Genomic DNA, 14,794 nt, shown 5'->3' on the forward strand with positions numbered 1-14,794 from the left:
CTCCACACAGAAAGGCCTGGGAGATACCCCACCTGGGTAACTGGCATCATGGAAACCTGGTCCCCAAGCGGGAATCGAACCCTGGACCTTCTTGCTGTGAGGCGACAGTGTTTAACCACTACACCACCGTGCCGCTATATAGGCATATAGCCACCCGCACTAGGATAGCCGGGAAAACACCCAAAACAGAGTCATGACGACCATGTTTTCCCAAATATCCTGCCCCTCGCGCCAATACACAACAGCTAGCCGCCGCGCGACGTCCCTCGATCCGCTGTCACGAGACGAGGAAACCCCAGGACAGGCCCTGTTAGGATGTGCCGAGAAGATTCCAGGGGCTGGTGAATCTCCGGCGAAAACCCAACATTGTGTAATTTCTCTCTGCATTTCATAACAACTAGTTCATGGAGTGCACTGCAGCGTCCATGTTGGAAACAAAAAAAGAGGAAGGAGGAGTGTGACCATGTCCGGCGTCTTATAGGAGGACGCTGGGGCGTGGCCTGGTCACGTGCATGGTGCAAATTGTTTGTTCATGAGCACAGTAGGTGCTAGGAGATAAGATTTATCTCATTATGGCGAAGAGCGAGATGCGATTGGCCAGTATGATAATATAACTGACTCACGCTGCATACTAGAGGGACTCTTAGCTCGATAACCATTATAGGCAGTTTGTGTTATTATGAGTTTTAATAAAACCATGGAACATAATTGTTTGTCCATGTACTGTTATTCAGCAGCAGGCTGCAAAATACATTAATTAGATTGGACATTTGAGAAAAGTTATTTCAGAACACTGCCTATTGAGTAACAAACAAATGAGTGTGCGTGAAAAAAGCAATGAGTGCTTGAGAGGTTATTTACCAAAAAATTTTTTTTTTCAAATATTCGCATGAATAGAACAATTATAATCATTTAATTCCGAGGATGTCGGAACGTTCGACATTATTATACCAATCCACAGGCTTGCACCAGTCTTTCAGGGAAATATGGTTCACTGAATCCATTGGTATTTTTCAAATTATCTAGAAAATAAACGAAAAAACCTAATTATATCATTAAAAAAGGGCTCAAATACTTTATTGTAATATGCAACGTGACAAAATGAAAACTAACCTGGTGTAACCCGAGCGTGTCAATATTTTAGGCAACCAACTTGTGTTCAGCGTTTCTCTGATTGGCCACTACGCCCATGTGACCGCGGCAGCGCGAGAGAGCGGCAGTGCGGAAATAGGCTGCATTCTATTGCCATTCTCTGCGACAAACTCTAACCTTAACCAACTCCGAAACAGTGCCTAAACTTAACCCTTCTAACCTTAACCAACTCCGAAACAATGCCTAACCTTAACTCTAACCTTAACCAACTCCGAAACAATGCCTAAACTTAACCATAACCATAACCAACTCCGAAAGAATATTGCCATGCTCTAAGACAAACTCTAACCTTAACCAACTCCGAAACAGCGCCTAAACTTAACCCTTCTAACCTTAACCAACTCCGAAACAATGCCTAAACTTAACCCTAACCATAACCAACTCCGAAACAATGCCTAAACTTAACCGGCGAAAGAATGCACGTTAAAAAGAAAAAAGAAATTGAAGGGATTCGAACTTGTCACCAACGCACCGCAGGATCCACAGCAAGGTGGCGAACCAGTTGAGCTAACCATCGATGTTAAAAGAGGGGGAATTACGGCTACATAATGCTGCCGCGGCAGTCCGCTCTAGAGCTAGACGCAAGTTGGTTACCTTAAATAATTAAGCAACCCGAGCGGCCCTACTGGTTGATACCGTTAATACGGCAACCACCGGAAACCACTCGGCAGGGGTAGACCGTCCTAAGGGCTACATCTGTAGGTCTCCACACAAACCTTGGTTAACAACCATGGGTTTGACACCACCCTTCCGAGCGTGCCAGTGCGACATGGGCTTCAACAGCCTCAGGCTGGCAATACCCTCAGGCTGGCACTACCCTCAGGCTGGCACTACCCTCAGGCTGGCACTTCCCTTAGGCTGGCACTACCCTCAGGCTGGCACTACTCTCAGGCTGGCACTACCCTCAGGGTACACGGCCGCGATTACTTTGGGCCGGTGCCCAACCAGATCAGCCAACCAGATCTCAGCGATGTTGGCCTGATGCCGCCCTGCCATACACACACCAAACCAGCCTTCATGGCGTCATTCCATAAACCGATCATCATCTTGTTTGCTGTCAGTTGATAACTAAAAGCTCAAACTTGTGACTGTCGTGTTGCATCACATTATTTTACCTAATGGTAGCTAGTTAACCGTGGGTATACAGTATAAGCATGGTAGCTAGGTAACCGTGGGGATACAGTATAGGCATGGTAGCTAGGTAACCGTGGGGATACAGTATAGGCATGGTAGCTAGTTAACCGTGGGAATACAGTATAGGCATGGTAGCTAGTTAACCGTGGGGATACAGTAGGCATGGTTAGCTAATGGTAGCTAGGTAACCGTGGGGATACAGTATAGGCATGATAGCTAGTTAACCGTGGGGATACAGTAGACATGGTTAGCTAATGGTAGCTAGGTAACCGTGGGCGTGGGGATACAGTATAGGCATGGTAGCTAGTTAACCGTGGGGATACAGTATAGGCATGGTAGCTAGTTAACCGTGGGGATACAGTATAGGCATGGTAGCTAGTTAACCGTGGGGATACAGTATAGGCATGGGGGTTTGGAGGGGCACTGAAACAGTACTGGGTACTTTCAGTAATACGGATCCAACCAGCAACTTTTTTGAATACGAGGCGACGTCACAATGAATGAATGAATGAATGAATGAATGAATGAATGAAAACTTTATTTAACAGATTGCAGAATGGGTACAATACAGTACGGCTCAATACACACAATTGTTAAGGGGATGCAGTCATGCAGACCAGAGAAAGACGTTTGTCTTGTTTACATCAGGGTCCCCCATTTTCAATTCATAGAGACAATTATGACATACACAACATACATGACATTATGACCTTTATGGCATAGGGATATACATGACATACAGGTATATAGTACTGTTACATTTGCAAATATACAGTACTGTTACCCATAGACCCTAACAGAATATATACATATGATGGGGAGGAGACTGTACATTAGGAGGGGGTGGGTGGGTGGGAGAGAAATATACATATAGATATATACGGTGGGGAGGAGACTGTCTATTAGGAGGGGGTGGGGGGTGGGGGGGTTGGACATTTACGATGGCCAGTTTCGAATTACAGCCTCCCGTAGGTGCTCTTTAAGAGCGGTTTTGAATGTGGGTAGGGATTCACATCTTTTTACGGCTGTGGGTAGGGCGTTCCACATTATTGTGGCATAGTTGCGAAATGTGTTTAGTCCCTTGTTTGTGTCGAATCTGGGTTGCACAAGATTTGTGGAACTCCCTCTGGTGTTGTGGGCGTGGTATTCACTGACCTTTGGGAAGTATTTCGACATGTACATGGGTACCTGTGTGGTGTAGTGTATCTTGTAGACCAGGCCCATTGCAAGTTGCTGTACTCTGTCGTCTACTCGAAGCCATCCTAGGTAGTCAAAGTGGGCAGGGGTGAGGTGGGTTCTAGGAGTAAGGTCAAGTAGTAGTTTGACCAGTTTGTTTTGTGATGTTTGTAATCTTGTTTTTAGCGCCTTTGAGGTGCAAGCATAGTCGTAGTACCCTTGAATGAGTGCTCCTGCCAGAGTCTTCAGGGTATTCTTGTTTACCAGAGAGGAGATCCCGTACAAGAATCTAGTTCGTTGGTTGACTTTTTTTATTACATTGGATGCTATTTTGTCACAGGAAAGATTTGCCTCTAGGATGGAACCCAGGTATGTAATTTCATCTTTCCTTGTGACAATATTGTCACCCACTGTAACTGAGAAGCTGTCGGTCTTGCTGATTTTTTTATTTGATCCGAAGAGAATGGACTCTGTTTTACCCAGGTATAATGATAGTTTGTTATCAGCGAGCCAGGTGCAGATTCTGCCGAGTTCCGAGCTGAGGGTTTTTTCAACCTGTAACTTGTTCTTGTCAGAGACCAGCAGGGCTGAGCCGTCCGCGAACAAGTTGCAGTCACAAGCTGACGACATGACATTTGCATAAATTAGGAACAGTAGCGGTCCTAGAATGCTTCCTTGTGGAACACCACAGCTCACTGTGAGGGGGGGGGGGGGGTAGAGTACCGTTTACCTCCACCATCTGTTCTCTCCCCTCCAGGTAGGATTGCATCCAGCTCACTGATAGACTATCAAAACCAATTGCTTTTAGCTTGTCAATCAGAATGGAGTGATTGACAGTGTCGAAGGCCTTTTGTAGGTCCAGCATGACCATGCCTCAGTATTTGCCCACATAAACCTCTTGTCGTTCAAATAGAGAAGGCATGTGAAGCTGCCGACCCAAATTATGCCGTATCACTCTCCATCTAAGAAATACCATAGAAATCCGTAATCCAAACATAAACAAACGGGTGCCCCTACCCATCAAAATTAAGTTGGAATGGAGAGATGTTCACAGGCATGAGTTTTTTCCATATACATGTAGCTGTAAAAGGTTCCGTCAACTCACAACAGGCTCTGCTAGTAAACGGCCACAAGATGGCCAGGCTCAATGGCTAGCATGTTCCATCAACACGGTTCCATCCATAGGATTATAGGTTCCATCAGATCACAGCTTCATCCAGGAATCCATAAAATACTTGAGCACCTCCCAACACTCTGTGACCAATCACAACACTCTGTGACCAAACACGCAACACTCTGTGACCAACCACACAGCACTCTGTGACCAACCACACGACACTCTGTGACCAAACATGCAACACTCTGTGACCAACCACACAGCACTCTGTGACCAAACACGCAACACTCTGTGACCAACCACACAGCACTCTGTGACCAACCACACGACACTCTGTGACCAAACATGCAACACTCTGTGACCAACCACACAGCACTCTTGTGACCAACCACATGACACTCTGTGACCAAACATGCAACACTCTGTGACCAACCACACAGCACTCTGTGACCAAACACGCAACACTCTGTGACCAACCACACGACACTCTGTGACCAAACATGCAACACTCTGTGACCAACCACACAGCACTCTTGTGACCAACCACATGACACTCTGTGACCAAACATGCAACACTCTGTGACCAACCATGCAACACTCTTGTGACGAACTACACAACACTCAGCAAAACACAAACAGGAGGTTCCACCAAACTAGTAGCCTATTTGAGTTTGTTTGTTTATTTTTTGGAATCACATTAACCTTGGCCCTTTGGTTTGATTGAACGGACAGAGCTTTGTTCTCTCTCGCTAATGATCAACAAATTGTATATGGGGGTAATGAGAGCTCCTTGTTTCAGGTTGTTAGTACTGTATCTGAACACTAGGCATGTCTGTTTGCCGAGCCATGTGACTGAGTGCCTGCACACGTGTGCATGTTTGTGTGTGTATGTGTACGGTTGTTGTGTGTGCTTGTGCATGTTTACTTTGTGTGTGTGTGTGCAATGTGCATGTGTACTCTGTGCGCGTGTATATGTGCACACGTGTGTGTTTATTTTATGGCTGTTTAAATGGGTTCTCTGTCGACTGCTGCTGACGAGGCCTTTCTGCTTTAAATTAACTGTTACTCAGAATAGATAAATTTCTTATCTTCAGCTGCAGCCACTCTCATTTACATGACCCTCCTGTGTATTATATTTATTGATTTTGTTTTTTAGACGAGAGCGACCGGATATCGAGGTTTACAGAGAGTTTAAGTGCGGCTCTTGAGGTATTGGTAATCACTCCAAAAAGCAAATTAATTCCCATACTGTAGCGTCCATACCGATAGTTCATCCCTTCCTCATAAGCAGTCATGCACTATGTTGTACAGTATATTCTTGACCTAATATGGACAGATCTGATCATAGACCTGTGACACGCACAGCGTCGACCCCATTACTATTACATACTATTACATTTACTATTACATTTTCGGTACATTTGAATAGCAAAACTCCAGTCCAGTCCAAGATATTAACCCCCCCCCCCCCGCACACAAGCCCCTCCCCCCTCTCTCTCCACACTACATCTGCCACTCTCCCTCTGTCGGGCCACGCCAAACACCATTGTGCTCCACACTGGGTTGCCATGGCAACTGGGCGGTGAGCAAGCTCACCGGCTGTTGTCGTGCTGCGCCGCGCTCTCAGGAAGAGGAGAGAGAGAGTGAGTGAGAGAGTGAGTGAGAGAGAGAGAGAGAGAGAGAGAGAGAGAGAGAGGGAGAGGGGGAGAGAGAGAGAGAGAGAGAGAAAACAATACATGTATAATATGGTTCATGAAAGGAAGTCATTTCCATCTGAAAGGTAGAGGAGGGAGTCTAGTAGAACTAAGTAGAACACACACACACACACACACACACACACACACACACACACACACACACACACACACACACACACACACACACACACACACACACACACACACACACACACATGCATTCGGTAGACACAACCTCCTTAGATTACCCGTCACTGATGTTGTGCGGGTGCACATATGGTAGACACCCTCCTCAGCTTTGCCCTCGGTAATATCCCTCACAGTGGACTCATAGGAGACTCATAGAGGTCTTGTTTATCAGAAGGTTTTTCTCCTCATATTTTAAATGTCAGCTTGACTGGACACCATTCTGACCTGGAGGAGAGGTGTTCAGATAATAGTCCCAGCCAGCAGGCGGCTAGCAGCCACCAGCTTAATGCTTCTGAAAGGTCGTGTCTGTCAAGCTGGCAGGCAGCGATGAACTGGTTGAACATAGTAGAAGTACAGAAAAAAGAAAACAATGGAATATGCTGATTATTCAACATTTATTTTATGGTCCTTTATGATAGAATTCTTTAGGGACACAAAACACTGTAGTATAAATACAATGCAGTACATACCGTGGCACCTCCATAATGGCAATACAATATGTTCTATATGTACACCTCCATAATGACAATACAATATGTTCAATATGTACACCTCCATAATGACAATACAATATGTTCTATACAGTATGTACACCTCCATAATGACAATACAATATGTTCTATATGTACACCTCCATAATGACAATACAATATGTTCTATACAGTATGTACACCTCCATAATGACAATACAATATGTTCTATATGTACACCTCCATAATGACAATACAATATGTTCTATACAGTATGTACACCTCCATAATGACAATACAATATGTTCTATATGTACACCTCCATAATGACAATACAATATGTTCTATATGTACACCTCCATAATGACAATACAATATGTTCTATATGTACACCTCCATAATGACAATACAATATGTTCTATACAGTATGTACACCTCCATAATGACAATACAATATGTTCTATATGTACACCTCCATAATGACAATACAATATGTTCTATACAGTATGTACACCTCCATAATGACAATACAATATGTTCTATATGTACACCTCCATAATGACAATACAACATGTTCTAGTACACCTCCATAATGACAATACAATATGTTCTATATGTACACCTCCATAATGACAATACAATATGTTCTATATGTACACCTCCATAACGGCAATACAATATGTTCTATATGTAGAAGGGTGGATTATCCCTGCTTATGGGAGTAGTGATTCACAGCCACCTGGTAGCAGGATACAATAGAGTTGGATCTATCTGTACCCCCGTCTTTGGCCCGGAACGTCGTTCTGGAGGGCGTGCAGCAGGAGTGGATGGGGCCCAGGATTTACTAACCTGGGGAATGGTACTCTGGTCTTCCTCGCCTTCCAAGGCGGTCAGCAGTAGCTCCCCACACACTCTCACTTCCCCCAGTACCTCCGTCAGCCCTGCCACACCCGGTGACTGTCAGTTCAATAGTGTTATTGGGCTTCCCTTTAAGCAGTACCCTTCCTTGACCACCTGTATAGACCCTTACTGAATATGCTGTGAATGGGGTGGAAGGGTTAAATAATTATACCAGTCACAAGTATTTACCCGGTTGTTAGGTTAGCATAGGATCAGAAACAGACACACACACAGTGCTCCCAATTACGTCTACTTTATATAAAAGCCTGGTCAGTTATCATTTACAAGTTGTACTTCAGATGATTCATATAGCATGTATTCATAAACGGCACCGGGTGCTCTCACTTGTATTGTAGGGGAACACTATTCCCATCATAGGCACCACATGCTCAATACATTAACCCCCTGAGGTCTAGAGTTTCTAGCTCCACCTTCTCAGAATATTCTCTTTTTTTGTTTGTTACATAATGTACAATTACAGATTCATACCTTCAAAATAAGCCATCAATTGTCAAATTTGAGACGATAGTTTTCAATCAATGTCCTATCAAACATTCTGGTACAGTCATTACCAATTTGCAGCAGGAGGCTCTGAAGAGAATTCAGTGAATTCAGCTAATGATACGGGAACTACACTCCTTCCCAGAATGCAATGTGATGTCAATGTTAATTTCAATGACTAATTCACACCATGAAACAAAGGCCCAGCAGGGAACAATTATGGCTGAATGGGGGTATAGTGTGACTGATCAATACAGGCAACACACACTTTGATTTGATGCCATGCATATACACACACTAGATAGACAGAGGTTTAGATATTTAGATAGATATATAATAGTAATATAATAGAAAGAGAGAGAAAGAAAGAAAGAAAGAAAGAAAGAAAGAAAGAAAGAAAGAAAGAAAGAAAGAAAGATACAGAGAGAGAGACATTTATAATAATAATAATAATTATTATTATTAAATAGAATCATTTTCTATAGGCTTGCCGTGGTAGTCAGTGATACTGGTGTATACACACACTAGATAGACAGAGGTTTAGACATTTAGATATATATATATAGATATATAATAGTATAGTAATAGAGAGAGAGAGAGAGAGAGAGAGAGAGAGAGAGAGAGAGAGAGAGAGAGAGAGAGAGAAAGAAAGAAAGAAAGAAAGAAAGAAAGAAAGAAAGAAAGAAAGAGATACAGAGATATATACAGAGAGAGACATTTATAATAATTATATTATTAATTAGTTTTTTACACACACACACACACACACACACACACACACACACACACACATGTACTGATTTCTTTTGATTTCTCTGTTTGAGAGAGAGAGAGAGAGAGTGTGTGTGTGTGTGTGTGCAGGGGAGTAGCTGGGGGGGGGGGGGGGGGTTAGGATGATTCCAAGGGCCCAGCAAATGCCCCACATTTTTTTATAGATTGGGGGCCCCACATTTTTTAATAGATTGGGGGGCCCACAAATTGATTCTTTCATGGGGCCCAGAATCTCCAGCTACGCCCCTGTGAGCGCACCTTTCTACTCTAGAGCTGTCATCACCGTGATGCGCGCTTGAATGAACTGCGAGATAACTCATAACTCGTACACACACGCACTCTGTCTGCCATACAGTAGTTTATGTTGTTTTAGCGCGACGTGGGTATATACACGGGCGAGGATGAAAGCATGTTAGACTACTTTTAATACATAAATTAACGTTCCGTCGGGTCCCGTGTATTCTCCATAATAATAATAAGCAGGACCTCTTCAGATTATATTATCAACGACAGACAGTGAGAAACACAACCCCCCCCTCTCGCGTTGAAGAATATGCATATTAGATCACTCAGTGATTAACACCTATGCGCTGTTTGTGTGTGCGCGGTCCATGTATGTGCGCTTGGTGACGCGCGATGTAGTTCTTATCGCAAATGGAGATTATTACAAGCATACCATCTAGCAAGAATTAAACGTATTTACAAGTCGTATTAGGTTTAGCAAGTTGGGGGACCTATACCTTACATGTCAAAGCACTAGAAATGGCCATTTTTCTATTTTTATCGATTTCTGAAAAGATGTCCTTTTTGAGCATTTAAGAGGGATTCTAATTTCTTTTGTTGTCCGCCGACGGGTTCAAAGCTCCAGCGTGACTCCTAAGGGTTTTAATAATAACCCTGCTTGGATTAGGGGAGACCCAGGCACAAAGTAGGTAGTTCATTGGGAATTCAATAACATCACAATAATACAAAAATACAAAAGAAACCAGTTAACTGTGGGCCCACGTTACCAAATAAAACCTACTCTAAAGCCGGCTTATATTGTTTGGGGTACCCCTTAGACACTGGTCGTTAGCGTTCGCTTGAATGGATATTGCTGTGGGCACACGAGGTACCGATGTACTTAGCCAAGATGGCGGACCCACTCTCATCACCTCTCGTCCAGGTGACAAGATGGCGTCGGGCGATCCCGTGAGCACAGCCAGCGGGCTGGGGTGAACAGCATGGGCAGTGGTGAAACTGGAGGAGCGTGCTGTGGTGGCGACCTCTGCTGGTGGGGAGAGGCGTCCTCTGCGGCGTCGGGGAGACGTCCACTGCTGGCTGCTGTTTGATGCTGGCGCGCTCTAATACTGTTTGGCTACCCTAAACACAGCTAAACTGTGGGTCTTAGTGCACCCTCCTGCTATCGTCTGTAATACTAACGCAACGTGGCTGTATGCACCACCGGTCTTCAGCGCCGCGCCCGGTAGTATACTGGAGTCAATGGAGCCGTTAGCAGCATGCTAATACACCGCACACATTACTACTATAACCTGTTAACTATGGACGTTAGTCCTTCTTTCCGTATCGCTTACTCACACACTATCGCTGGTACTTCTAGGATAACACGTCAACTAGCAAGTACTTCTTATCACCCGTCGCTCTCCAACGGGGCTCTTCAACATAACTTCTCCAACGGGGCTCTTCCTGAGCACACGCCCGTTGCGACTGTTCATGGTCGAGTTCACTGCCGAAGAGAGCTTCCTGGTGCTCCGCTTCCCAGGTAATCATCTCTTCCTCGTTGCTTCTCTCTCTCCTCCGCTCCACCTGCCACCACTGCCCCCTGCTGGCAACCACAACTGATCCCACTATAGGACCACTCCAGAAAGGGAGAAAGATGCTCCAATGTTATGTTAGTGATCCATAATGAAGCCGGAGAAGAGTAGCACCTCACCTCGTTATTAGTCCGGGCGAGATATCAAAAGGAACACTGTTTATCACACTTTATACACACACAGGGGAAGTAACAGTTAGTCAGCACTTCTGAATACTTAGCAGAATATTCAGGATGCTACATATATGTACACCTCCATAATGACAATACAATATGTTCTATATGTACACCTCCATAATGACAATACAATATGTTCTATACAGTATGTACACCTCCATAATGACAATACAATATGTTCTATATGTACACCAAAAAACTGTGATTTTATATGTCTGCACTTTATGTGCTCATTTCATGTCTATTCTATTCTACTACTTATTGCACTGCACTATTTTACTCTGTTTATTCTATCTTACTCTTTTTATTATTGTCTATTTTTAAAACGGAATCAAACCATAAACAAGGTGGCCTGTTGGGATATTAGATCCTAATGTAAAAAAACAGTGATTTTATATGTCTGCACTTTATGTGCTCATTTAATTCTTTCTGTTGTGAAGCACTTTGAGCTGCAGTTTCTGTATGAAAGGTGCTATACAAATAGCGTTTTTTTTTTAATTATTATTATTATTATTATTATTATTATTATTATTATTATTATTATTATTATTATTATTATTATTATTATTATTATTATTATTATTATTATTATTATTATTATTATTATTATTATGTGCACACCTCCATAATGCCAATACTATATGTTCTATGTACACCTCCATAATGGCAATATAATATGTACACCTTCATAATGACAATACTATATGTGCAATATGTACACCTTCATAATGCTAATATAATATGTACACCTCCATAATGCCAATACAATATGTTCTATATGTACACCTCCATAATGCCAATACAATATGTTCTATATGTACACCTCCATAATGCCAATACAATATGTTCTATATGTACACCTCCATAATGCCAATATAATATGTGTACCACAGCAACAATGTCTGCCACCTTATTTTATAAATGTACACTTTACATGGTCTTGCTTGTTGCTATAGTTACTCATTGCGGAGCAGGGCGCAGTGTCTGTGTTTGTGTCTGTTCAGTTCAGGGTCTTAAATTTACCGTGTTGAAACCTGCAGTTTATACTTTAGAAACCTTTTATTTGGGGCGGCTAAGTGGCGCAGTGGGCAAGGAGCTCGCCACTAACGCAGGAGATGCTGGGTTCGAGCCCAGCTCTCTGCATTGCTACCGGCTTGGCTGGTCATTCATACTAACACAATTGGCAGTGTTAGAGGGTGGGAAAGCCGGTGGGTGGGGATTGGACGTTGTGGACAGCGACTCCTACAGGTCGGTTGGTGCACCTGTACAGCAGAATCAGGAAGTATCGGGGGCAGCGTGAGCCTCCCACGCGTTACTCCTTGCCACTGAGAGATCGCGCTGTACAGGTGAAAAGATGCAAAGGCTGCCTCCTCGTGTACCGGAGGGGACACGTGATGCAAGGCTTGGTCCTCACTGCAGCCGACCAGTGGGAGGCATAGTCTAGCAACGCTCGAGACAGGGGAGGGGAGAATTGAAGGGAGAATTGGCGAGGCGAAATTGGGATGGGAGAAAAATAGAAAAATAAGGAGAAAAAGTGGATCAAAAAAAGAAAAAAAAATCTTTTTATTTATTATTATTATTATTTTGTATTATCTATTTGACAACTTTCTATCCATTATCTGTGTGTGTATGTGTGTGTGTGTGTGTGTGTGTGTGTGTGTGTGTGTGGTTTGTGTGGTTTGTGTGTGTGTGTGTGTGTGTGTGTGTATGTGTGTGTGTGTGTGTGTGTGTGTGCATGTGTACAGGTGATACACCGTACCTGACCCCAGAGCTGGCCTTCGAAGGCAGCAAATGGAGGGTTGACAACATCGTCCTGGCTCTCTACAGTGGCCTCTTTGCCTTCGGAGGCTGGTAAGGCATTTGCAACACAATTCCACATAGACAGCTCCAGTAGAGTTGTGCTGATAGGAGAACAGCTTGGACCCACGTTTATTTCCTTTCAGCTATTGATATTAGCAAACTGCAAAGGGAAATTATCTCGGATCCATTTAGAATGTTGATGTCTATAGAGCAGCAGTTCTCAAACTACGGGTCACGATCCAAAGTTGGGTCGTGGGTAGGTGACAGTGCGCATTGGCCAAATATTTTTTTATATATATATTTTTTTATGGTCTGGCAACATATTTTGGCTAAATATGCCTTGTTTATAAATCTTTTTTATCACATAAAAAAAATAAAAATAAATTAATTTAACAACACAACAACATTAACACTTTGATCGCCATGGTTAAATTCATAATTTACCATCCCTAGCCAGCTCTATTTGTCTATGGAGAAGTTCCCCTTCTTTGCAGGGCTATAACTTTTTAAATTGTATTGCTAAATTGACATTATTATGGCCCATTCAATGTCCTATATCTATTGTTCAGGGTGTAGCAACGTTATACTTTTTCATTCACATATTCATACTAAAATACGGTCTAAAGTATAAGTATGTTTTTATCGTTTTCTGCAGCTTTCTCCAGAACTTGATTTATAGCCCCAAATGCATTATATTGATGATCAAATACAGTTTGGTAGCGATCGGTGCCAGATACAAAATTTCAACTGGAGGTACTTCTAGAAGTTACTACGTATGATCTGATGTTGACCCGATGGGCGGGGGGTCGTTTATAATTCCGTGGGCAACGTTATATCATTCATCTAGTGTGGGTCATATGATCATCAGAGCAGTTAGTATAGAAGGCATTAGAAAATAATGCTGAAACTCAACGTATCTTCCTCGCGCCGTTGGGGGATGAGCGTGGAATATAATTTTTTCTATTATGGGATGTCGAAATATCCGATCCATTTCCAAGTTGTATAATAGTATATACGTCCAAATCATGTTGTTTATCGAGTTATGTGCACCGATCGGTGTTCACTGTGTCAAGATGGAGTCCTGCTAATGATAGCGAGTGCCCGGACGAAATATGGGTGAGCACCACTTCATCCACATGACTTCCTGTTGGGCGATCTGCCGATCGGCCACCAGATGGCGCTCTTGAACCGTTAGAGAGTTGAGTGGAGCTCAGCAGTATATCTCAGGTCCCCGGGAGAGAAATATGATTTCGATCACAGATTTCTGAAATATTGATATCAAAGACGTGTTACGGCGTCTTCGGCAGAATGAGCATGGCAGGCAATGACGAGTTTCGGCGTTTCCGGCGATTAAAGTGTTAATTAACATCAACAATAATACTAATAATAATGACAAGACAATAAGAAATAATAAATATAGGTAAAAACTTAAGACACAAAAGACATTATACATTTCCTTTACAGGTCTAACCCTGGGATGTCCCCTCGCCAGACTGTATCTAATGTAAAATATGCCTCGTTTTATAAATGTGTATTGATAACATAGGGCTGTAATAACATTTTCTAATAAATATGCATGATCAAGTTCAACAACGTGTGCTTTTATTTTGATATTCCTTAATTCCACGTTGAAATTACACGATACATTAAGTGTGGGGTCACCAAAAAAATTCCTAAATAAAATGGGGTGGTGGTATAAAAAAGTTTGAGAACCCCTGCTGTAGAGACTAGGTACGAAACCCTTAGTTGACTAATAGTTGTATTTTATCGACTAATAGAATTGTCTATTTAATGGCTTTTTCCACACTGTTAAATTCCGTAAAAGTACCTCTTTGTAAATACATCTAGTGTTAATAAAAGGCCAATACATATCTGTAAATATGTTTATTATGCCAGA

The 14,794-nt window shown here is 42.8% G+C and overlaps 1 protein-coding gene across 1 annotated transcript in view; it reads left to right on the forward strand.

Moving 5' to 3' along the window:
• Positions 1-14,794, forward strand: part of LOC311244604 (large neutral amino acids transporter small subunit 1-like) — a 48,673-nt gene that overhangs the window by 12,482 nt on the left and 21,397 nt on the right. The window contains exon 4 of the mRNA XM_084334201.1: positions 12,843-12,948. Coding sequence (XP_084190327.1) covers positions 12,843-12,948 — 106 coding nt within the window. The remainder of the gene's footprint in view (positions 1-12,842; positions 12,949-14,794) is intronic.

The sequence above is a fragment of the Notolepis coatsorum genome (genome assembly GCF_963971535.1).
Source record: "Notolepis coatsorum genome assembly, chromosome: 17".
In the NCBI taxonomy this organism is placed as follows: domain Eukaryota; kingdom Metazoa; phylum Chordata; class Actinopteri; order Aulopiformes; family Paralepididae; genus Notolepis; species Notolepis coatsorum.